The sequence below is a fragment of the Sturnira hondurensis genome, unplaced genomic scaffold, assembly GCF_014824575.4.
Source record: "Sturnira hondurensis isolate 20B ecotype Veracruz unplaced genomic scaffold, ASM1482457v3 Scaffold0000256, whole genome shotgun sequence".
Taxonomy (NCBI): domain Eukaryota; kingdom Metazoa; phylum Chordata; class Mammalia; order Chiroptera; family Phyllostomidae; genus Sturnira; species Sturnira hondurensis.
In genome coordinates, this window is record NW_028072887.1 from 4,044,853 (window position 1) to 4,072,009 (window position 27,157).

General features: G+C 38.9%; 1 protein-coding gene across 1 annotated transcript in view; it reads left to right on the forward strand.

The window, feature by feature from the left end:
• THSD7B (thrombospondin type 1 domain containing 7B) overlaps window positions 1–27,157 on the forward strand; it is a 618,064-nt gene that overhangs the window by 83,711 nt on the left and 507,196 nt on the right. The window contains exons 5-6 of the mRNA XM_037030021.1: window positions 13,620–13,775; window positions 23,718–23,915. Coding sequence (XP_036885916.1) covers window positions 13,620–13,775; window positions 23,718–23,915 — 354 coding nt within the window. The remainder of the gene's footprint in view (window positions 1–13,619; window positions 13,776–23,717; window positions 23,916–27,157) is intronic.

A 27,157-nucleotide genomic window follows, 5' to 3' on the forward strand; every position in this document is an offset into this window, starting at 1 on the left:
GCTTATTGGAAAAAAGTTTTGACTTTTTTTTCTTGGCAATAGGCCCTTCACTAACTAAAAACATGCTAATATTTACTCTTGGATTAGAAGTATATAATTAAATCCTAACAAGAGTGGTTTTTGCAACCTAATTAAATAGAAAAAAATGCCCATTTCATGGCAAAGAATATTGTCTTCTAAAGAATAAACTATGCCCTCAATGAATGTGAAGTATAGGTGTGATAAGGGAATGATAGGATTAATAAAGCATTAAAATTTTTTTTTTCAACTAGTGGTAGCATAAATGAGTGAAATGAATATCAGGACAGGGAATTCCAGGTGAGTAGTTTTTTTAAACTAACTGTATGTTGATTTGGGGCAAGTCATATAACTATATTAGGCCTTGATTTTCTCATTCTTAGAAACAGGATATTGTAAAGATATCATTAATATCCCTTCTGTTCCAAGATTCAATGAGGGAGCATATCTCTGAGGGGACAGGTTGTTCCAAGTAGACTTCCACTTTCCTTAGGATCCATCTGATTACTTTTGAGACATAAAACTTATTCAGACACACAAGTCTTAACTCAAAAAGGATTGAAGAGTTTCTTTTCTCTATGAATGTAGCAATGTATATCTGCTATTGGTAATTATAATAATATAAAAATAACTCTAGATGAAAGGTATCTCATATAATTGGTTGATTATTAATGTTAAGTAAAGAGGACAAACTGGTTATTACCTGGCGGCCTGCAAGATGTGTTTCTGTTTCCAGTGTAAAAAATATGTCAGAGGGCAAGAGCGGGGGTTTTAGGGCCAGACTGGAGACTAGATGGTTCTGGAAGGTAACCCTGGTGGTCCTCAGGGGAGGTGGTTCCTTGTTATCTGTAACCCCCATAGGAAACCCTGAAGCCTCCCGACTTTTGGGCCATGTTCTCTATTTTAAAGATCTTGAGCTGCCAGAGGTCTGAAAATTATCTGAACAAACATAACTACTGTTCATTCAGGGTTTTTTCCACCAAGAAATAATTATTATAATGAACATATCTTGTCTTGAGTTTCACTGGGTTGAGCAAAACAGTATTTGTTAGAGCACCTCAGTCAAGAAAATATAAATGTTTCAAAAATAAAACAATTATTGCAGCTATATCTTTTTTTATGTTATAAAAATCTACTTTTTACATTGAAAAATTTGATTGAACTACCCTTTAAAATAGGTAATACATTTTCAGACTTAATGTTTATTTGCATCTAATAACCTATAAACACATCTGTGTTGCTTTTAATGCAAAATTGTAAAAGAATATTTTAAAATTAAATAATTGTTATTATCTTATTATTTTTGCTGTTTTTCACTTAAAAGAAGACTTCATAGAAAATGATTATAATATTTTAAAATATATGTCATTGTCCTCTGGTATGTATAACCTATTTGCTCTGATGTGTATAATTATGAAAAATTAGAGCATATAACTTCTCAAATGGCTTTTTAATAACATGACAGCTACTTAAGAAAAACTAAATTTATAAAATTGTACAGCTTATCAGCTAGTTTAAATTGTCCCTATTCTTTACATGCATCAGAATTCTACCAGAAAGTAGCATCTTATTGGCTAATGTATTACCCCCTGATTATTGTTATAAAAATATTACAACTTCAAGTAAACACAGGTATTAGAAAGCACTGTAGCCAAGTTAGAAAGATAGGTTCAGTTTACAGCTATGGAAATGTACAATAAATCTAAGAATTTCAGGGCTCAAGATGGTAATGAAGAGGGAAAACCAAACTTATACTGGCTGAGTTCAAGTCCTGTCTCTACCATTTACTATTTTAAAAAGTTGGACAGAATTTTAAAATCTTCTCTCATTGGAAAGTTTAGGTACTAAGTTACTAAGGTACTGAGTTACTAAGTTACATTGGTACTTATGATATAGAATTATTTTGCTAATGAGATCACAATATACTTGCAAATTGCTTGAGAGCACACAATGTAAGCTCACTCTGTGTTCTAGCCTGGAATTCCCAATGGGGGTAATGACTGTCCCCAAAGGGACCAAACTGATTCTCGGGTGACAAAATCTTATACTTTTTATCCATATAGAATATATGCACAGTATATTTGTGGTGTAAAAGTGTCATGGGAAAGTGAGGGACAATTAAGGAAAAAGTGTTTACAGAGGCTCCTTAAGGAGGAGATAATGTAGCAAAAGTGAGAAACACTGGATGGTTTATTTATTGTACAGAAGCTCAGTTGCCAAGAGATTTGCCCAATTCACACAGGTAGTGGTAGGATCTCAGTTTAGTGGATTTTTAATAATAGTATTTTTCCAGTTGGGTTTTCTAAATCTTACTTCATACATTATTCATAGGATTTAGTCCCCAACCTGTAATTTATAAAGATTTTTGAAGATATAAATCCATGAGCTCTCTGCCACCCCCTCCCCAATTCTGACACAGTGCTTCTGAGTTGAGTTTGTGTGAGATCCCACTGGTGAGGTCAGGTTAGAAGCTACTTACTAATTTAGAATGTTAGCCTTGACTTGTCATATATGAATAGGTCTGTGAGAAGGGAGATTTCATCCAGTTTTCAATGCAGATGTTTCATTTGTAATTTTTGTTTTATGTCTAAAAATTTATAGTGCATTTCCTCATAGAAACAACTATTCTGCATTTAAAAATTATTATGCCACAGGAATCTAAACAACAAAACAAACAAGCAAGCAAAATATGACCAATGACACTCAAATATGGAACAGGCTGACAGGGTCCAGAGGGGAGAGGGGAGAGAATCATAGGGGAAAAGGGGAGGGACTCACATGAATAAGTATAAAGGACACATGGACAATAATTAAGGTGGGGGTGGAAATGGGAGCGAGGTGGGGAGCACTGGGGGGGGGCAGGGCAGGGAATATAAAACAGAAAACTGTACTTGAATAAGAATTAAATTAAAAAAATTATTATGCAGTGTTCTGTCCCTATCACTACATGGGGACCTGGTGAATCCCATGAGCCTTCCTTTGCAGTTGAACTAACTTATTTAATTTAAAGTGATTTGCAATTTAAAGTATCAATATCATATGCTAACAAGGATATTAAGTAGAGTGAGGCCTTTGGTTGTCTTTCCTTTAAAAACAGGATGGTGTGCATATTTACAAATAGTACTTTCTTGACCCTTTAAAATAATCACAGCATTTTTAAAATTATATTTTTCAGTTAAAATTAGCATATGGTATTATATTAATTTTGGGTGTAAACATAGTCAGACATTTATATACCATATGAAGTGATTATCCCAGTGAGTGCAGTACTCATCTGATACCATACACACTTATTATGACTGTCTTCCCTTATGTTGTACCTTATATCCCTGTGGCTCTTGTAACCTACAGGGTGTCATACTCAGTGAAATAAGTCAGACAGAGAAAGACAGGTACTTTATGATTTCACTTATATGTGGAATCTTAAAAAAATACATGAACAAACAAAACAGAAACAGACTCATGATACAGAGAACAAATTGGTGATTTCTAGATAGGAGGGGCTTGGGGAGATGGGTGAAAGGAAGATGAACAGGATTAAGAAGTACACAGTTTCCCATTTGGTTTTTGTTTCTTTAGAAAGAACTTCAAGTTTGAAGTTCTTTCCGCCCATTTCCGCCCCCACCTTAATTATTGTCCATGTGTCCTTTATACTTATTCATGTGAGTCCTTCCCCTTTTCCCCTATGATTCTCTCCCCTCTCCCCTCTGGACCCTGTCAGCCCGTTCCATATTGAGAGTCATTGGTCATATTTTGCTTGCTTGTTTGTTTTGTTGTTTAGATTCCTGTGGCATAATAATTTTTAAATGCAGAATAGTTGTTTCTATGAGGAAATGCACTATAAATTTTTAGACATAAAACAAGCTGAACTTCATTGTTCAGTTTCTGGTTGAACAATGTTATTCTTAGAGGACTATGTCACCTAAGAGAATATGGATTTCCCATTCTTGCTAACATTTTAAAAACTGCTCATTCAGTTTATTTTCAGATTCAGAGACCCACCTTCTAAGTCAACACAGAGGTGTGGCTGGCTTAGTTCTGATGAACCAACAGGGCATCTTATGACCAGAATTGAGGTCTGAAGTCTTGGCTTTGCGTTCTGTCACCTTCTTCTTATTTGTCTTGCTAGATCTTCCTGTTCTCTTTCCTGCTCTGAGAAATCCTTATCTCCATCATGTCTTTTTGAATTTTTAACATCCTTCTTCTTTCCCATTCTTGTCCAGTGGACCTGGGAACATTGCTCGTAACTTCTGTCCAGTTGATGGGTTGGATAGGGTTGGTTAAGAGACAGAACTGTGTTAGTAATACTATGTGTACTCAGTGTAAGGTGAGCTTTTAATACACTCGTGTTCACCCAGTTTCAGAGCTGTCCAAATGGTTTCTTTGGCAAAATCCCTTACTCTTAAGAAAATCTTAAAAGCAGGGAGGGGTGTTCATTGTAATCCATCAGGAATGGCCCTAAACCTAAATTTGAGGTGAAAGTAATCATTATAATCTAATTTGTTTCTATCTTTTATTTTTTCTCTTTTTAAAATTTGTTTTCAAAAATTTATTTATTTCTCAAGTACAGTTTTCAGTCTATTACTCCCATCCCATCCCACCCCCCTTGCTCCCCCTCCCATTTCCACCCTTCTCAGTTGTTGTCCATGTATCCTTTATATATGCTCCTCTAAATCCCTCCCCTATTTCCCCTGAAATTCCCTTCCCTCTCCCCTCTGGTCACTCTCAGCCTGTTCTCTATTTCAATGTCTTTGGTTATATTTTGCTTGCTTGTTTTGTTTTGTTGTTTAGCTTCCTGTTAAAGGTGAGGTCATTTGGTATTTGTCCTTCAACACCTGGCTTATTTCACTCAGCATAATGCTTTCCAGTTCCATCCATGCTGTTGCAAAAGGTAGGAGCTCCTTCTTTCTTTCTGCAGCATAGAATTCCATTATGTATATGTACCATAGTTTTTTGATCCATTCATTTACTGACGGGCACCTAGGTTGCTTCCAACTCTTGACTGTTGTAAATTGTGCTGCTATGAACATTGGGGTGCATATGATCTTTGGGATTGGTGTTTTAGGGTTCTTAGGATACAATCCTAGCAGTGGAATTGCTGGGTCAAAAGGCAAGTCCAATTTTAGTTTTCTGAGAAAATTCCTTCCTGTTTTCCATAAACACCAGTCTGCAATCCCACCAACAGTGGACCAGAGTCCCCTTTTCCCTATACCCTCGCTATCTTTTATTTTTTAATCCTCACTCAAGGGTATGTTTATTAATTTGAGAGAGACAGGCAGACATTGATGTAAGAGAAACATCCATTGTTTGCCTTTGTTCCCTAACTGGAGAACGAGCCCACAACTTTTTGGTGTATGAGATGATGCTCTAACCAACTGAGCAACCTGGCCAGGGCTATAATCTAATTTCATCTACTCCCTCACACCTTAAGTAAAAATCATAAGTACCTTTCAGAATCACATCAGAATTACTAATCTCACTCCTCATTCTCCTTTAGCACTTGCCTTTACTGTGGTTTGGCCTTTACTGCTGATATTTTTAAATTTTTTTTTCAGTTTGATCTCACTTGAAAAAATTGGAAGTGAATTCAATGTTCACTCATTTATTTTGATTTTTCAAAAATTTTTTCATTTATTTTTAGAGAGAAGAGGTAGAAGGGAGAAAGTGAGGGAGAGGAACATGGACTGGTTCCCTCTTGCATGTGCCCTCAGCTGAGGACCTGGACCACAACCCAGGCGTATGTTGGGAAATGAACTGGTGACCTGTCAGTTCACAAACTGATCGATGCTCAGTCCACTGAGCCACATCAGCCAGAGCATATTTTTCTGATAAATTATTACTATTACATCAGGTTTTTCTATTATAATTTATTACAAATCCAACATCATATTATAGTGTGGTGTTAAATGATAGGGGCTTTTAAGAGCCCTGGTGCACTGTTTATCACTTACCAACTTTGTTGTTTAAGGCAAGTAAATTATCCTCAGTTATTTAATTTCTAAAATTGGAACAATAATTGTACTTACCTGGGAGTGATTGTAATGAATAAATGAGAAACTGTATTTAAGTGCTTAGCACAGTGCCTAGAACCAAGTAAGATGTCAGTATGTAACAGCTATCATTACTAACATGAGTCAGTGAAACAGGCACTTGCAGTCATTCTCTTATTAAGCTCCTGTCATTGTTTGTGTGGGAAAATGAATTGTAGGTTGCTGAGTGCTGATATGAAGAAGACTCTTGCAGTAAAACCCTTTTGATTCTTGCATCTCTCTGACACTGCATATCCTGTTGCTGAAATCTCCGGAGAGAACTTGATCTCTCTTGCCTCTTTGCCTTCTCGCTTGTCCCCTTCCCCACTTCCCCATTGTTCACTTGTCTTCTTTCCATTGTCTCTCATCACTGATGGCATTTTTAAATCTATAAGGTCTAAGAGATGCCATTTAGGTCAGTTCTTGTTCTTTCCATCCTTTCCAGACTCCTGTACTGGCTTCTAGCTAGAAGTCTGGCAAATAATAAAAAAATTCCCAAAATTGGAACAGAGGAGATAACATCTGATGATAGAAATATATAAGTTTAGGTCTGAAATGTACTGTATTTCTCCATGAATTGTGTAACTGATGGACTTGGTTCTAATTACTTTCTAAAATTGTACACATACTTCATATCTTTTGCCTTCATTTTTAGTCTGAATATTGTTTTTCATTTTTGTCTGTTGTGTTACTCAGTAGCACTGAAAAAATCACTAGCTGACAGACAATTTCTAATTGGCTATGTGAAATGAATGAAATTTGGAAAACTTTTCAACATGTGGCCAAATTTCACATAATCATTTGTAATGGCAAGAATAATTTTTAGATATTTAATTTACTGTAGATACACACCCATCCTCCTGCCAAATTGTTTTGCACAGTACTTTGTCAGGAGAGTTACAATATGGCTAAATTAAGCTTTATTAGGTATAATTGGATGAGATGTGATTTAATTCTTTAAGCTGCCTATAAGTGCTGGAAGACAGATTTGTTTCTATTCTATCCACTAAGTTAAAAGAATGATACATTGTTTTCCAAATCCCAGTGGCAAAGGGGAATTGAAATAATACATGAAGCTTCTTGAAGGAAAATAGCTTTCTGTTTAAAATTGTAATATTATTTATCTTTCCCCTTCAAGCACTTGACTCCTTCAGTCTGCAGAAGAGGACTATTTATTTTAGCAGTGAGGTGGATTGAATTTCTGCCAAGTCAGTGTACTCACTAAATGAGTATGTCAGAGGCAATATTGTTTCTCAAAAATCATTTAGAAAGCAGCATTTTTTGCATAAGTAGTCCCTTCCATTAGTTTTGAATTAAATCCTAGCAATGGCTGTTTCTATTTTTGTTATTTCTTGGAGAGCCCGTAGAATGCAGGGCTCCTGAGTTTTGAGTGGGGGTATTCCCTTGTGTTTTTCAGTGCCTGCATGTGGTTTGGAAAATTGAAATAACCACAACTTCTTTGTCTGACTTCTTTGTGCAGGTTGAGGTCACTCTGGAAATCAGATCTGTTATGTAAAATCAGCTGAAAATGGAATGTGTTGTTTGTAGGTGTACTTCCTACCCCAACAGAAAGCTAGCAGATAATCCAGGTTTTATGAGTTCTCAGGAAATAGAAACAGCTTGGTTTTCTTTTCATCTCCTTGAAAATGCTAGGAAAATATCTCCTTGAAAATACTGTCTTGGAACTAATTCCTTGGCCATATTCAAGATACTTTTCCATTCTCGAGGAGAAGGTGAACTCCATTATGGAGTACTTATCTCAAATACTTTCTGAATTTTGAAAGATGAAAGACTTTTCATTCAATAACAGATATATTAAAAATAAGAAAATGCCAATGACTTCTATGATAACCCTTTTCACTTTAAGCAAATATAACTCATTTTTAAAATAAACTGGAGAGCAGTGAATGCCAGGTTACTAATTATAATTAATTAAATATTTTTATGCAGTTTCAGTTTAATTTCTTTTGAAGAGTTAAAGAGCTTTGAAGTTTAAATCTTACAAAATGGCATTAGTAAGGGTGGGGATTAATATACTCTTATTGAATCTTTGCTGACTTATTTCTGTATTAATTCACATTACTTTGAATTAGAAGTTGATTTAGTTTCAAAAATAAAAAGTGAAGGGACTCATTTTTTCTTTGCAGTGGCAGTCACATGGTAGTAATCACAACAGGCATTTTTCTTCTTAATTACAATTCATTTTGATTGAATTAGCATGCTCATCTGAAATTACCTAGTGATTAAAGCAAATCATGAACTTTGTACATTTCTAGAATTAAGAATAATTTTTCAAACATTTGGCATATAATCTACCCAACATATTTTCCCTCTTATTGATTACCATTCTGTGTGTGGAGTAATTCATTATTTAGAGCAACTTTCAATTGTTAGTAGCAGACGTTCGCATTTCTTGTAAGGTAGGTCAATGTGATAATTTCTTATTGCAAATAAAAAATTACAGGTTGAGTGCTGAAATACACAAAATATTAATGACTGTTGCATATGTACAATCGCTTATAATGCTGTAATATATTCTCTAGCATTTAGAAAGCTACTACTATGTAATGATGTCAGTGTATCCTAGTTATATGTCATTTTGGCTTTTTAACACTTCATGGCTCTGAGAAGTCTCCAGAGGGCCTAACATTGCTGCATCCAAAGGCTAAGTAGCCTGTAAGATCCTGGGTAATTGCTCATCTAGTCAGGCAGTTGGTTAACATGAGAAGCCTCAAGGCAACATCTAAAAGGCAACCTGAAAAAGTGGGACAAGGGACAAGCACAGCCCTTCACTGAATAGGTCACTGATTAGAGCAAAACTTCCTTGCATTAGAGAAGACAGAGTTAGTAAATAAAAGTAAAGTCATTTCAGTCCATAGATTCAGAGAAAGGAGTGCAGGTGAGTAGAAAAGCAGCATTTCCCCCCCTATAGACCTCATGGCTGGAGTCTGGTCAGGAATAAATGAGCCTCCAGAAAAAGTAAGATACACAGACCACCCATTTACCGGTGGCCCAAGTCATGTCCCCACCCCAGCCACCCCCAAATAATCTTCTTACAGCATGAATAGCTCCCAATAAAAGTAGAAAATTGTCATTTGAAGTGAAGCAAATTTTGGTCTTACCACCTCTTGTTTAGTGAGTAAGGGAGGTCTGGGAAGAGTTTGGAAAGTGTCTTGGAGGAGTTTTGAAATATTAGTGAAGGAGGAGAAAGAAGGATTCGGGTTTTGTTTAAAGGAGCCCACAGCCTTCCTAGGTGGATGTGTTAGATCTGTCTTGGCACTGGCTGCCTCTAGTTGCAGTCACTGAGATTCAAAAACAAAATCTCCTTGGTATAAAAGACCTCCTATGTCTCCTCTGAGGCCTCCATTCCATGAAAAGAAAATTAAGAGGACCAGGTGGAGACAAATCAACCACCTGGGACAAGACTTGGGGCTTCCTCTGCTCTGGATTTACTGAGTGAATTTGGGAAAAGCACCTAATGTCTTTGGAGCTTGGATTTTCAGTAAAACTGTTGAATTGAACTAAATTAATTAGCTCAAAAGCTCCCTTCTAGTTCTAATAGTCAATAGTCGTAGTAATATCCTGTGTTCACTCTTCTTGGGGAGATGACTACCTAAGTGGTCTGAAGCTGGTAAGTGCTTTGTGACTTACTCATGATTTATCTGTAGAACCAATGTAGCCCAGGGGATCTGAGAAGGAGATAGGTTGACCCAAGTGCATTGATTCAATGCCTAAATGAAGCAACTTAGACATGTGGCCTGGGACTGGAATAATTTATTGATATGGGTAAAGATCTACTGCCTGTCAGAGCAGCAGGTGCTGGAGAGGCATAAGAGCTCTGACAAATGGCCTCAGTCCCACCCCTGGGTTTCCATTATGTCACTTAGTAGTCCCCAGGGAAGTCCCTCCCTGTTCTCCAGCACGCTATGTCCCTCTCTCCTACTTTCAAATCTTAGTGGTAACATTAGCCCTAACGTCCAGTAGTCAACTGATTGACAGTTAAGTGTTTATCAAAGGGGACTGCAGGGGACATAACCCACATTTCCCAATAACCCTCAACAGCCCTACAAAAATGAGTGTGGGGGCAACTTTTCCTGTACGTCTCCCCCCGTCTGCCACAGATGAAAGTAAACAAGACAAGATGTGATCTGCTTGAGGAGGAGAGGTGGCCAGTTTCTCAGGGGAAACAAAGGCCAGGAGCGACCAGTTTCTCTGAGGAAAAAAAGGCGTTAAGCAGTGGCCAGTTTCTCCGGGGCAAAAGGCATTGAGCCCCTTCCTCCAAGGGCTTTTATTGGGTTGTAATACACAGGAATACAGAGTGGCAAGGATCAAACAGTAGATAACATTTCAAAGAAATCTGAGGGCTTAGTCTGAGTCAGTGTCTGTCAGGAAGGGAGTTTCGCAGAAATTTTGGGAGACATACTCATTTCCTGCTCAGACCCTTATGTGAATGAAAGCACTCTTAGCAGAGCAGATTTCACGAGTTTTTCAGGAATTATTTGTGATGCCAGATTTTTCCCTGGGACATGCTCTAGCAAGGCAAGGATCTGCACCTGTCCCCATCAGGTATTCAAACTTAAGGGGATTAGAGCCAGGAAGTGCTTCCCCCAGAGGACATGGGGACTTGGACTGTGTCACACAGCCTGCAGGCATGGATCTATTGCTCACTCTTTGTTGCGGCTCCTTGCCTCCAGTCCTTCCATGAAGGCCTCCCAGGTGGTGGAGTCTGGCTTAGGTTGCTCCTCACTGTGAGGAGACTTACCCGTCATTGACTTCTGACCAAGCTTTGGGGGCAGAGAGAGGAAACTGAGGCAGCGTTTGCTACTAGAGACAAGCTTTGTCTCTTATGGCTCGAATTCCAGAGGTCACCCACAGCCTTAGCCATGGAGGGGTTAGGGCTACAATTTCTGAAACTTGGCAGAGTGGTCCACAACAAATGAGCCATATCCGAACAAACAGCTTTAGGACACGTTTCCCAGTCTCTTCAATTGCACTGCCAACCAGGAGCCTAACTGACATAGACAATCATTGACTGGTTGGAACTCTGGTACAGAGTTATAGCAGCAAGTGTCTTCTGGGTGTTGTTGCTGAGATGTTTGGGGTGTCTTCTCAGCACTGATCCTCAGAGGCTTGAGCTCTGTCTGGCTAGTGCTACAGGGAGAGAGCCATGGCAGGGGGCCGGGAAGCAGCAGTAACAGCTCACCAGTCTTGGTGTTGGACCACATGGACTCATGTATGATTAGTGTCAACTCACACTGGCATATGGGCCCCATGAGGCAGGGGCCTTGTCTGTTTTACTCACTATTCTGGATTCAGCAGCTAACACAATGTTAACAGATGGGAGGCACTTTTCAATGTAGGTTGATTGATTAGTGAAGACACCACTTAGTGCCGTGGTTAAGAGACAGACCCCTGGATCTAAATCCCAGCCCCTCTGCTCAGTAACTGGAATTGTGGAAAAGAAAGGAAATATTTGTGTCACAGTTTCCTCATTTTTAAACTGGAAATAATAATAATAATAATTATATATATATATATATATTTCAGAGGGAAGTTATGTAGGTTAAATAAATTGATATTTATAACTGGTGCCTGGCATGAACTATAAATGTTTATTAAACGAGGAGATTAATCAGTTTACGTGTCCTAGTTCTTTTCCATCATTATTGAGGTTTGGTTTTTAGAACTAGAGTTTGAGTTTGTGAGAACACATTTTAATTAGCATGGGTCTGGATACAAACATACTTGTGCCTTAAGACCCGTGGCTATGCAGCATGCTCTGAAGCAGCTCCTTCCATCAATTTTGTTAAGTAAGATACTTGACTTATTCTTCTTGACTTAGAGCTCCTTGAAAGCAGGCACCATTCAAAAGAGTCTGACTGAGAGCGGCTGCTCAGTGGTTTTGGAGTGAAAGTATAATTTACTTAGTGGATGGCTGTCTTGTGTGTCTTTTCTTGCTCACTCCTGGGAAAGAAATCACAAGCGCCTCCCTCCATCTTACAGGTTCTTCTTTACCCACAATCCATCAGTGTTACGTGTTCATCCCCAGTCCTGGTCACTCCACCCTCCCTCTCTACTGTTATCATCACTAGCACCATCCCTGCTTGACCATCAGCTCTCTTCAGTCTCCCTTTCGCATGCATCCAATACCTGTTCTATTTACCTTTACCTGTCTCCTCCAGGGCTTGTGACCTTTGATATTTACATTTGCAATCTTGCTTTGTCTCTGCCTCTTATTTAGGTCAGGTCAAATTCTTCTGTTAAACTGTAAAAAAATTCATTTCAAATAAAACATTCTTCTTTGCAACCTTTTATTTTTCCCATTCACCCTCCATAATCACCTCAGGCTGCTCCATTGTTCATTGGAAACCCCTTATTTCCCTTTTTATGGCAGTATTTTTTTAAAAAAAAATATTTTACTATTGTTTTGGATTGTGTTCAGAGTTCTGCTGGTGAGAGCAGTGATTCAGTGCCAACTTTACCTGATTTAATTCACATCTCACAAAAAGTGTGAGGGAGCAAAATGGATGACATGATTCACCACCCAGTCCTTTCATACCAGTCTCTGCCTTTGAAGCGATTCTAATCTGTTTAACTGGATGGAAATGGCATAAAGCATATTTAGACAATAGTATAAGCCAGTTTGTAAGATGAAACCTTCTGAACTTAAACTATTTGCACTTATTAAACTCTGAATTGCTCCCAAACCTTCTTAATGTGAGATCATTCTATGCAAGTGTAAGTAGGTATGCATTTGTTCTTTTTTGTTGTGTTATTTTTAAGGTATCACTATCCTAGTTACTTTTATGTTTTAAACTCTGCAAGGATCAGCGTCTCATCTTTTTCTACCTCTGTGTGTTTTTGGTGCCCAGATGGGTCTGCACACAGAGAGCACTTGATGAATGCCACTGATGCACAGGTGGTTTCTGCATCCTGAAGTGACCCAGTTCTGGGGGTTCTCTGGGAGCAGGGGTACACCAGGGAGAGTTCAGAGGCTCCTAGATTAGCAGTTCCTGGGGCTTCTTAGATACTCCTTGTGTCTCTGGGTAGCCTTACTAGTAAAACTGACTTTCAGGGGCTAATTCTGCAATCATAAATCCTGATTATTCTTCTTATTTTAAGAACCACTTTCTTCTGTGTCTTTGCACGTTGCACCACTCAGGGGAGTAACAGCAGTAGATTGGTTATGCTAAACACCCCACATCAGGGGTTCAGTTTTGATTTTTTCAAGTGATCCAGTCATTTATATAGTCGAAAAGGACTCATCTTGAAATGTCACAAAGCCAATAATTTTTTTAGTTGTAACTCTAGATAATTTGTATCTATATTTTTAGCCCTCTCTTGATTCCCAGGGAATACTCTGTGAAGCAGGAAACTTAAGTGCATGTTCTTTTTTACTGCCTTTTTTGCCTTTTCTCACCCCATTGCTGCTAATGTGCAGTTCAGCAGTGAGCATTAGAGAGTGCTTCATATTTTGATCATGTATACCCTTTCACAAAGATGGGGAGAGTTCTCGGGATAACCAGAGAATGTGATGTGGTCCATTATTTTTTCCCCTCTTCTGTCCTTTAGTCTTTAGACCTGTGGAAAAGACATTATGTTTGGGACCTGCCCCTGCAGCTTCTCAGCTCTGCAATATTCCCTGCTCTACAGACTGTATTGTGTCTTCCTGGTCAGCCTGGGGTCCATGCATCCAGGAAAACTGCCACGATCCCCAGGGGAGAAAAGGTGAGTGGTCTGTTTGTGTGTGCTTCATTCATTTCCATTGTATACACACACACACACACACACACACACACACATTTATCCTAGTAGCTAAGTAGCCGATTAAACCGGTTTAAGACAGTGTTTGTAAAATTTAGATTACCAGCTTGAGCCTAACAGTGTTCAGTTACTTTAGAGGCCATTGGGGACATTTCCATGAACACAGACTCTGACCTTGGTTGACCTTCCAAGTAGGGTCATAGTTAGTGAAGTGACTATTACTCAAAAACTGGTGTAACAATATTTTATGTATGGAATGGCATGCCAAGGAAATTAGACATGATTTCTGTAAACACATCAGGAAACAAATGTTTTACATATCTGTTTTCAGATTTCCACATGCTGAATTTGATCTTATGCTTTATATTTTCATGAGGGGCATTTATGTATGTTGTTTACTTTCAGATGTCCTCAGCCTTAAAGTGAAATCTTAAAACTTTATGTATTTAACTTTGTAGGGCTCTGTAATCTTGTTTTCTTTTATTTGCTGTTAAAAGTACATGTTCTCATCTTCAGCAGTTCATTTCTGATGACATCTTGACTTTTCTTTAATTGGCTCTTCAGTTTGCATTAATATTATGTCCCATTAAATGGCAGTGCTAAGAAGAAATACAGTCATACCTCAGTACTCATCAGCTTCAGAATTTACCAAACCCTGTACTCGTGGCATTTTGATGAGAAAAAAATGTTCCAGCCCTTGGCCCTTGCTCAGGACTTGTTGCACTTGCTGGAAGTAGTATGGATCACGATTCCACCCTGCAAAAGAAACTTCTTCATTGCTATGCACTTGTCACTTTGGGCACTTGTCATGTTTTGGAACAAATTAACAAGTACCGATGTACCACTGTAGTCCCTTTATTAAGAACCAAGGACATTAAGAACCAACTTTCAGAAGCTTAGTTGCATTTCTGAAGTACTAATTCTAGTGATCACATGCAAAGAAGGAAAACATGAGGAAGTGTTCGATGTTCCAGAGCTGGTGCTTTCAGCTGAAATTTGGGTCCATTCGAAAGCCCGTACTTCGGCAGTCCCCGCAGTGCACAAATGCACATTATATGCATGCTCATGTTCACACATTATGTCCCTGGGCTTTTCCCTGTGTTCCAACTCTTGTTCTAAGGCAGGGGAGGAGGGTATGTATTGAGTTGAAAGCAAGAAGAAGCGTCTAACTTAGATTTTGTTATCAAACAATAGAAATTTGTGTCTCAATGGAACCAGGGGTGGTTAACCATAACATCCCCTAAGCCTTGCCAGCTCATGGATACCAGTAATTTCTCATTAATTCTAAGACCCACAGTCCATGGTCTTATGGTCCACATGTGCACAAGAATCTAGTATTAGATATTGTTCTAAATCACCTTAGTGATAAGTTAACTGTTTCCTGTTTTTTTGAAGGCAATATAACTTTCAAACATTATTTTATCCAATTGACATTTGATCTAAAATTACACATAGCACTTTTGGGCTAATTTGATTGGAGTGTTGTCCCATACAACAGAATATCTGGGTTTGGTCAGAGGACAGGACACATAGATTGCGGGTTCAATCCTTTGTCAGGGTTCACACAGGAGGCAACCAACTGAGAAACACATTGATGTGTTTCTCACATCAATGTCTCTCTCTCAATAAATATATCCTTGGATGAGGATTAAAAAAATTAGACAACACTATATTATCCTAATAATTATGTTTAAGTAACATAGAACTCCATTTATGATTTCAGTAGAGGAGACTGTAAAAGTCTCTCAATTTCATTTAAACTTACAGACATAAGATAACATCAGCTGGTCTAAATCGCAAATTGGAGCTTAAGTTTTTCATTTGACACATTTTTTCGTATGTATAGGTTTCTAGATCTAATTGTGCCATAAAAATGGATAAGTTCATTTTATATGGAGGTATTTTTTCCTCAAAACATTGTAATAAAATCAGCATAGTATCTTATAAACGATGGCATGTTACTATTTTTAATGGTAAATTATTAAATATAATTGACATATAACATTATATAATTTTAAGGTATATAGCATAATGACTTGATATGCATATATATTGCCAAATGATTACTCCAATAAGGTTAGTTAACACACCCATCACCTCACCTCATAACCTTTTGTGTGTGTGTTTGTGTGTGTGTGTGTGTGTTTATGGTAAGAACTTTTCTAAGCTCCACTCTCTCTCTCTGTACCTCCCTCATATTCATTGTAGCATTCTTCACAGCACTCAGGATGTAGAACAACCTAAGTGTCTTTCAAAAGATAAATGGTTAAATAAATTGTGATACATATCTATATATACCACATAAATATATACATACACATACACCCACAAATGAGTGTTAGCCATAAAAAGAAAATCCTGTCACTGTGATAACATGGATGAACCTTGAGATCATTATGCAAAGTGAAATGTCAGAGAAAGACAAATACTGTTTGATCTCACTTATATGTGGAGTCTTTAAAAAAAAACTGAATTCATGGAAACCAAAAGCGGAATAGTGGCTGCCAGAAGCTGGGGGGTGGGGTGGGGGAAATGGGGAGAGTTGTTGATCAGAGGATGCAGACATCCAGTTATAAGATGGATACATTCTGAGAATCCAATGTATACCATGTGACTACAGTTAACAGCCCTATATTTTATACTTGAAAGTTGCTGAAAGTAGATCTTAAAATTATGTCCAAAAAAATGATTTCCTTTTTAAATAGTAAATAAAGTTTTAAAAAAAGGGGTCTTTTCTAATAGTTCCAGGAAGAGTCCTTGCACTGAATCTCATTGGCTAGTATGTGTCATGTGCTAACCCATGACCCAATTGCTCTGATGGGAGGCTGGGGGGCGGGCAGTGAGGCTGGAGTGGCCCCTTCCACCAAATGGATAGCTCCATTCAAGCCTTACTGACTGAGAGTGGGAGACAAGCAATTCCCTCGAGGACATATGAGGTGCTGATACTACAAGAATGTAAAAGCAATTCTTTGGTCAGACTTAAGAGACATTTGTTGAATGCCTTGTCCCCTTTGTTCTGGGTCATGGAGTCTCTACAGAAATTCAGGCAATCATTTTTGTTTTTTTCCTAACCCTGTGTGTAGTTTTTGTCACTGGAGCCCAAAACTTCACAAAATCTTTTGTGAAAAACTGCTCTTTTAACTTTTATCTTAGTCTTCCTTTTCCACATAATTCAGGACTGCTTCATGGAACTCAGCTGGGAAACACACAACATTCTGACCAACCTGTTTCCTCATTGGCCCCCATTCCCCTGTTGTAGAAGCCAACTCTTGTAAATATGGCCTGCTGCATTATTTATTAGACATCACGTGCTGTGGGTTGAATTGTGTCCCCCCCAAAAGACATGTTCGATGCCAACCCCCAGTACATGTGCATGTGACCTTATTTGGAAATAGGGTTTCGCAGATGTAATCAAGCCAAAATTATGTCATATGTAATTAGGATAGTCTCTAATCCAATGACTGATGTCCTTTGGACACAGAGAAACTCACAGAAGAGTGTGCCACATGGAGATACAGAGACAAGAAGACACAGGGAAGGCCATGCAAAGGCAGAGGAAGGCATAGCAGTGATGCCTCTGCAAGCTGGGGAGTGCAGTGATTGCTGAGAACTACCAAGAGCTAGGAGAGGCACAGAAGCAGTCCCTCCCTAGAATGTGCAGAGGAACTGTGGCCCTACTGACACCTTGATTTGGGGTTTCTAGCCTCCAGTTTGTGGTACTTTGTTTTGAAAACTCCAGGACACTAATCTACTGCCCACATTTGCATCAGCATATCGGCTCAGCAAGAATGCAACACTTCATAAAATGCCGAAACAAAAGTATAAAGAAATAAAGCAATTTGTACAATAGTGACTTAATAACATCCACACCAGCAATAAGGACATGAAATTCTGTCTCCTCAGTGGAGCCTTCGTCAAACACTAGGCTTTCTTAGTGATTTTTTCTATAAGCCTCAAAAACTTTGAAACGAAACACAGAATTATACCTGAGGGTAGCAGAGAAGCCCACTGCCCATATGCACAACATTGGCCAGTGGGAACAATTAGCCTTGACAGCCAGTCATCGAGCTGATGTAGGAGATCAGGCGTGGGGTCTGGGATGCCTCTTTGCACTAGTGCGTTGCCTTTGGAGGGAGAGGGAAAGTAGATTGCAATGCGTGAGAAAGGGAGGGTTTGCCAAGAGTAGTCTGAGAGCACCAACTACCTGGGATGTGCATTTTGTGCTCCAATCCACACATTTTCCAAAAGAAGGGGTAGAAACAGTAGAACTTCTCACCCAAGTGTCACCCAGGCCTCCTGCAGAATTTAGGGCAGGCTGGGATCAATAAGAATTAGACTCTGTTTTAAAAGGTCCATACTGAGGTTAAATGACCTGCTTTAGGCACTAAGTAATTGCAGATAGGAGTGAGCATAAGTACAGTGATTATTATTCAGGTCTGGGAGTTTGTTATTTTATAAATTCTCCCCTAAAGCAGAGAGAGTTTTGATTTTTAATGTCTTGCTAAAACCTGCCAGGACCACCTGCCTGTAATCCCTTTTGGGGAGAATAAAGAACGGAGTTTTTCCTCTAGGGAAATGATTCTGTGCCTACCAGGAGTCTAAGCATGTTTTGATGACAGTAAGTAATCTTCTTGTTATTTCTACTGACTTGTGAGCGTAAAGTCTGAGATCCTCTCAATCTCATGGTGCTACCATGGATTCTGCCAGAGTCACTGACTGGCACAAACGAAATATGCTTTAGAATTCCTCAGAGGCTGGAGTGCACAGGCTGATGCATTAAACATCTCAGAACTCTGGACAAAATCTGAATTGTTTAGCTTCCCATTTGAATTCTCTACCCTAAAGAAATGCAGTGGATCTACTAGCAGAAATCTAGGATATTCATACTTTCCTAGATTTGATATCTGTGTCACATCTATATCTATGTCTATGTATATGTCTATATGTATATGTATATCCATACCCATATCCACATCTGGGTCTCTGTCTCTGGGGTGTAGGATCAGAGGAAAAAACAAGCAAACAAGAGCAAGAAAATAAACGTGGAAAGCTGGAGATAATGACTTTTTTCCCTCATTTAATCTTTTTCTCAGATACTGTGTTACAACTTTAGTATGTTCCTTTTGTTCACATTTAAAAAATAATAGGAAAGGATAAGAAAGCATTAAATATTTTATTACCTAATAGGAGAAATTAGTTACTACACATATTATCTTCAGATGGCTGTTATTCTTAGGCAGACACCATTCAATAAGGAGCAAAGATTGTGTCTGTCAGCCATTCTAAGGACATTAGAAAGTCAGACATGCACACACACTTCACACCTTCTATCGGGTCGGTGGCAGGTGGATAAGAATGGTACTCTGCAGGTTGGTACCTGTCAAATGAGGCTACAACACCTTTCAGAGGAATTGGAATTGAATCAGGTTTCATCACTCATTGCTTTATCTTTAATGCATTGCCAAAGAGTTATAATGAGAGATACATGAAAGAGAAATAACTTGAAAAAATTGCTGATGGGTGAATGCTACTTATAGGTGCAATGCATTTTTAAAAATTACTTTTAATGTGTAGACATGCATTCTTGTCTCCCTCAGACATATTTTCAAAATGCCATATTTCCCACAGTAGTTGATCTTGGAGAAGAGGAATTGATGGAGACCCTCTGATATAGTGTCACAGTAGATAATTTCTTTTGTGGTAGGACATCAAGAATTCCATGCTGCCACCCAATCGCAGTTCCAAAAGTCCTAAAGGTCTCCATAGGAAAAGGCATTTTGAAACTGAGAAGCCATGACTATCTTTACAAAGACAGTCTTTTATGCTCTCAAACAAGTCAAAGTAGATACACTAAAGTAAGGAAATACATGTTTTAAATCTTATATAATACCAATGGGGAGAATTTTCATTTTCTATCCTCATTGACTAGATAAGTCCACCTTTAATGAGAAATACATAAAATCATTTTGCTTTATCACGGATAATACATATAGTGAGAGAAAGTATTTTTCTTTTTCCTTTTATTTTGTGTCTGGTGTGTTGGGGCCATGCCAGCATCTCATTTTAAGAATTGAGTTTTCATGCTCACCCTATCAACATGCCTTCTTCTTTTGTGTTTTCACAACAGAGGGTAAATCAGTAATACCGCTATGAAATGCTACCCCTACAGGGATGGTGGTTTGATTTCTAGGGTTGGAATGAAAGATTTTGTCTGCTCAACTTCTTTGACTCAGAGTTGTCAAAGTGTCCAAGGCCAGCAGAGACAAGGGCAAATGAAATGTTTAAGACAAGAGGAACTTCTGCCACCTTTGGTCTTACTTCAAGTCTGTCCCAAGGAGTTAGTGTAGAGACACAGCATTGGCCATGGATAGCTTCATCGAAGTTTACGTGAACACTTTTGGGTCACTAGCACATGAAAACTACAGTGCTCAGACCTGGATATGCCCACCTAGGCCTTCTTTAATTTGTTCATGGCTTCAGTTAAAAAACATTGACCCTTCTCACACTTATTGTTCTTCTCCTTTTTCCCTCAGTTCTCCATTCACTCTTTTCTAATTACCTCCAGGAAAACAGACACTACACTGGTAAATTTATTTACTAGTGAAAATAAATACACTAAATCCTAAGGTTCATAGGAAAATTAAGGCCCACAAGTGTTAGCCTCGTGAAGGTGAACTGAACTTTCCGAAGGTCAGAAAGTCATTATTCAACTCCTTCTTGCTGTCTAGGGACTGAAGTTCCTAATCTGCATGCCTTCGGTTTGGGGAGATGACCCATGGATCCTGGCAGATCGACTGCCTGAAGTGGGGCGAGGGCATCTCGTGCACAAGAGCTGATTGAATCCTTGCTTGGGAGGAGATAATGACTCAGAAAGACCTCAGCTGAATTTCAGACAGATCCATTTTATCAGTAATGAGGCTTTGGACAGGCAATAAAACATCTTCTATCCTTAGTTTTCAAAAGTATAAAGTTAGAATAGTAACTGACGAAATAGTTTTGATGATTTATTAATTTGGGGTCATATAAGTAAAGTGGCTGTCACAGTCTTGGTATAGAATAGATGCTTAATTAATGCATGCCTTTCCTTCTTGTTGAGCTATATTCCCTGTGAAGATTAGATTTATGGTTTCTGTTCCTCTTGTGGCTTCCCACAGTACATTATAGTGATCTACATACAGCAGTTAATGTTTATGGAGCGATATTATCTGATTAATATGAAATTGAGTAAATGAAGGTAAGCGATTGGCTGCATGGAGTTGGCAGTTGTGTATCTTTCAGAACAGAAGCACCCGGGGGAAGCCTGATTTCTACTGCAGGCGTGAACACTGATGTGTGGTTAAAGTTAAGTGCTAACCAGAGAATCCAAGGGTTTTGTTTTATGCCGAGCTTGTGCTACGATTTGATCCTAGTTAGAGTCAGGACGAGGGCAGCACGAATGAAAGACTGAAAGAATTTATTATCTGAGGACCTTTAATCTACAGATGTGTGGCGAGATAGATGCAACTTGATTCATAGAGGAAAACTGCACACACACCTCAGTGGCATTAAGGTGCAGGTGTAGGACACCCAGAGTCCCTCAGTAAAGACTGCTCAGTCTCTGAGCCGGTTGTCAAACAGCGCAAGTCGCGGAGACCACATTGAATCCTACTCAAAGATACAAGCTGAACGAGCACAAGCATGGATAAGAAATAAGTGGCGTTACGTGTGAGGATGGAGATCGGCCCGAGTGTGTGGGAATCAGAGGCCAGTATAGGTGATGTTTAGTGCAGTTTAGAGCCCCATCTGTGCAAGCATCTCTACTCAAGGTGGCTCAGGAAGGGAGCTGAGCCCTCATCTGGGCTTTATTTTGACTAATTAGTAATCTAGACTTGGAGGTATAGAGCAGGCAGAAGTCATCTTTTGGTTTAACCACTCCTAATATGTTCAGTGCTGTGACAGTGTCATCTCTGATGGCCAGATGATGCCTTTCTACAGGTGGCTGATCCTTAAGGTAAGAATCTAAGAGTCTCTTTTAAACGGAGGTCTTGGATTAACCCTAGACCAGGAAAACCCAACGACAGCAGTTGCCACCGTTTAAAATACTTGCCCAACCCTGCAATATTCTAAGGCCGCTTGGCTCCCTCTTGTGGCTTAAAACCATGTGCCAATTTGTTCTAGTCTCCTTGGCTGTCTAAGAGGAGCCAGTCTTCTTCTGCCAATGGCAGCTTGAGCTTTGCAACCTTTGCATTTCATGACTATTGGTGGGATCATAGGCATGGCCCTGGCAAACCTGTGGGAGAGATGCACCTGGCTTCATTACCCCTTGTGCTTTCTAACTTGTCCTTCTCTTGCTGCAAGGGTGGTAGGGTATCTAACTCACATTCTGGAAATCCCGTGTTTTCATGCCATCCTCCTATCAAAGACTCTCATCTTTTTTACTTACTGTAGGGAATAAATAAATAATAATTTCTTAAAATGTTACCATGCCATAAGACTGGTTTTATTTAAAGATGAATTAAAATAATTGAATCAGTTGGTTGAATTTGGTATATTAAAGAATGGAACATGGATGGAATTGGAGAGTAGTATGAGAAGTGAAATAAGCTAGGCAGTGAAAGACAAATACCATATGATGTCACCTTTAAGTGGGACCTAATCAGCAAAACAAACAAGCAAGAAAAATACAACCAGACTTGGATTAAAGAGCAAACTGACAGTTACCAGGGGAGCAGGGAGAGAGATAACAGGGGGAAGGGTCATCAAGGAACCTGTGTAAAGGACACATGGACACAACCAAAGGGGGTAGGTTCAAGGGTGGGAGGTGGGGATAAGTGGGGTGGGGTGGGGTGAAAATGGAGACAACTTTACTTGAACAACAATAAAAAAAAAGAATGGGACATAACATACGAGGTCCATGGAAGGTAGGCATAGCCTTTAGCAGCCATACATCCTGAGGGCTACAGATATAAAGTTCAGACTAAAGGGACTGATTTAGTTCTCAGTCACTTTTCTTTAGCTCACTTAAAAAATTATTTATTAGTTCGTTTTGTTTGAAAATAGGTTTCATGTAAAGACAAAATATAACTTGGATTTCTGGCCAAGTCTTAGACCAAATCGGAAGATTTGACAAAAGAGAGTCCATGTTTCCTCATCAGTCAGTGGAAGCTGGGGAAGAGTCAGCCATTTTAGGGCAAGACATGTCTGCCATGTCCCCACAGACCCCACCGCTCCCTGCGGTCTCCTGGTTTACTCATTTTCTCCTTGACTCCTGTAAGATTGAGTTTGTGATTCTGTAGGCTTGTAGCACATAGGGTCCATTTATATCTTAATTATGGGGGGACTTTGTGCCCTGGTTTCATGGTACTGTAAAAAATAACTAAACAGCCCAGGGACTCATGCTTAGCCAGGACGGGGAGTGCAGGGCCAAAGAGGTACCATCCTCACAGGGCAGACGGGCCTGAAACTCTCAGGGCACGAGACTGTAGATGCTCAGGAATCAGGGATATGCCAAACTGTAGACATATTTTGACTTGACACAGAGTAACAAGAATGTCAGAAACTACAGAGGAAAGAAAATGTAGATTTATCTGTGCTTAAGCCATTTCTGTGAGTATTCACTTATTTTTACTTTTTTATTGATATCATTGGACACATGCTACTTATTATTTTTTTATTATGTCTGACCTTTTCAACTTCTAGGCTATAATCTTTGGTAGACAGATTTTCTGCTCTACTTTTTTTTCCAGTTACTTCTTTCCTTTGCTCTTCGTATCCTTCTCATTTCCCACAAAAGAAAACACATCAAAATACTACATGTTTTAGAGTTATAGGTGTTCAAATACAAGTTTCGCCTCTTTGCTAGCTGCTGCTCTTTGCTCTTGTTGGGCGATGATGGAAACCTATGAAACTCTTGCTCTTCTCTTCTAGGATTTAGAATGAGACAGCGCCATGTCCTCATGGAACCCACGGGGCCTGCAGGACAATGCCCTCACGTGGTTGAATCTGTTCCCTGTGAGGATCCAGTGTGTTACCGATGGCTGACATCTGAAGGGATCTGTATCCCTGATCATGGAAAATGTGGCTTGGGACGGCGCATCCTGAAGGCTGTCTGCCAGAATGACAGAGGTGAGATGCAAGGAAACAAGTATTTTCTGAGTGCTATCTGACCAATGAAACATCGCCAGTCTCTAGTCATTTTCCTGAGGGGCAGAAACAGTCTTTTTTGTTCTTGAATATGTTTAATTCAAGTGTCACATTACTGCAGGGTAAGCTGCCCTGACTTATTGTGGGCCCACATGCTCCATGACAAAAAAGACTATTTGATTCTGCCTCACTGCAGTACAGTGAGCCTGAAGATTTCTCTGAAGGTTTTAATTTGCCAAAGCATAGAATACAGAAATTATCTGGATAGTCCTCAACTTACCACCACAAAATAAGTTTTATTTGTTTTTTTTTTTAGATTGCTGTGTAAAATGCTTTTATATATTATTAACAAATACTGGTTTGTAAAGATTTTAGGTCTACCACTTCTGAAAGAAATACTAAACTACGTATTTTCATTTATATAACATTAGATTAGAATCAGTTCTAGACAATACTAACATTTCTAAAGAAACATTTTTAAATATATGTTGTCAAGATTTACAAAACTATTGACAATGGTGTCTTTCCTTCATCAACAAGCTTCTGGTGCAATAGTTATTTGAAATGAAATGTGATTTAAGAAATATGTAAGTCACATGGAAATGAGAAAAGTGACATTAAAAAACCCTTTATCCTACGGTTAAAGAAATTCAGTCTCTTGGAATAATATTGAGTACATCTCTTAATCAGCTCTGCCATGCAAAGTGCCATTTATAGTGCCCTTGGTGCGTGGAGTTAAGATGTTTTGACTTATGGAGTGAAGTAAGCCATGGAACAGAAGCACATTACCCAGGCGATTTAGAATGGTTGTTAACATCTTTGCAGGCTTGACATTCAGCAATGCGTTTCCTTGTTTCCTTTCGTGCTCCCCTACCCCTTCTCCTCTCTCTCTCCTCCCACTCTCCTTCCCTCCCTCCCTCCTTCCCTGCCTTCTCTCCTTCCTTTCCTTCCCTTTTGTCCTTCACTTTCTTTTTTCTTTCTTCCTTTTTTTCTCCTTCTCTCCCTATGTCCTCCCTTTCTTCTTTTTGTTTTATCACTGATATAATTAGATAAATATACATTTTATCAAATGATGTGATTGATAATTTCTGAAATCAGGTGTTTAATTAAATAGAAGATAACAACAAGTTATATGAGCTCAGTCCTTTTTTCTAAATGGATAAAAAAGGAGTGGCTACTAATTTTACCAAATAACTTTTGAATTGTAAATATGTGCAATTGGTTAACAGAGGCAAACCAGATTACTTTTCTATTGCCTTCACTTGAATTCAGGAATAGTAATACAGAGATTTATAACCTGGGCTTAAAACTGAGGCTCTAGAGTTGGACAGGTTGAAATTTTAAATCTATTCATCTGCTAGATGATTTGGGGGAAATTGTTTAAATGTGGAGGTATCCTTTCACTCACCTGAAAAGTGGGGGTAACAAAACCTGTTACTCATGCTCAGAATGTGAATGTTAAATTAGTTATACAAAAGTGACTAGTGAAACACCTGGCACATAACCATTCAAAATAAGCTATAAGCATATTTTACTTGTAATGCATATTTATTACTGTTCTCTGTCATGAGAGAATAGTGCAAAAAGCACTCTTTTATAAGTGAAAATAATAATGAGGTTTAGAAAAACCATACTTCTTTCTCCCAACCTCTAGCTGTGAAAACACAAAGATCATTTGTTTGGTTGAGACACAGTAACAAGTGACTGTCGTGCTTTGTCATTTCACAGCAGGTATTAAAGGCTTTTCATGGTATATAATGTCCATAATGATTGGGACTTCTTTCACATTTCGTATTGTGCCTTCTGCAATATTGTAGAATGTGATACTCAGATTTAAAGTTAGTGATATATATGCAGTCTTTGTACCAGTTTCTGGAACAGAGCTCCTAAACTCCTTGGAATTTCCTGAGTAATAAGAGCAATAGAAACATCTTTTGTCATTAAATTTGGTCTCTTGTCTTCAGTTCCTGCAGTTGTTTTCCTAAAGATGAAGTGGATGTCTTCTAATTCATAATAAGCACCTTTCCATCAAAACTGGGTTTTCGATACTGGGTTGACTGTTGGAAAACACCTAAGAATGGGGGTTGGTTGCCAGAGGAGGCAACCACAAAGAGAGGTTGGAACTTTCAGTTCAGTCCCCTGATTTTCAGAAAGGGGAATGGCAACCCAAAAAGATGGGGTTTAGAGGGCTTCCTGGTTGGTGAACACATGGAGATTTGAGGAGAGTAGCAAATGAAAGCTGCACACCCTTCCCTAGACCTTGCCCTTATGCACTGCTTCCATCTGGCTGTTCCTGGGTATCCTGTCATAACAAACCAGCAACCTAGTGAGTAGAACAAGCTTCCTGAGTTCTTTGAGCTTCTCTAGAAAATTAGCAGAACCCAAGGAAGGGGTCTTAGGAACTTCTGATTTGTAGCTACTTGGTGAGAAGCATTGGTAACAATTTGGGCTTGTGATTGGTATATGAAGTGGAGGTGGTCTTATGGGACTGAACATTTTTCCTGCAAAATCTGATGCTATCTTCAGGTAGCTAGTGTCAGAGTTGAGTTGAATGGTGAGACAATCAGCTGCTGTTGGAGAACTACTTGGTGTGGTGTGAGGAACTCCCCACCCGAATACACACACCCACATTTCGAAATAGGGTGCAGGGCCCTTTTAACAGAGGTGTTAACTTTACCATTTTATAGCAGTTCTAGACTTTTATTGCTCTTTCCTATGAAATGACTAATTTTTAGTGTTGATCTCACTCTCAGTTTCTATGGAGAGAAACAGGAATCACTGCTGGATTGTATCAGTTTCATGATGTCTTTGTGGTTTTCAAATACATGAATGACTCCTTCATCATTTGTAAGGCAACAGCCATGGTCATGGTTGTGAGAACAAGCTGGCATCCGGATAGCTGAAGCAATCTTTTGTCCAGTGAGAAACTGAAAATATGGTCTGGTTGTACTTTCCACCATGTAGCTTCTGTGAGATTCGGGATGATTGATGATAGGAGGATTGCAAAGAAGTGTTTCTTTCTGACTCTGCACATCTTATTGTGGTCTTCCCATAGCTACAGGACTTGACAGAACTGTTGGTACACATTTAAATGCTTGGAGAGAAAAGGGGGTTAATATATATATTTAGTAAGTCTTCTATGGTTATTTTTCTTATAACATGTGATAGTTTCCATTACTCTGAGTTTAATTGTTCCAAAAACTTTCTTTCAGAATTATTCAGGG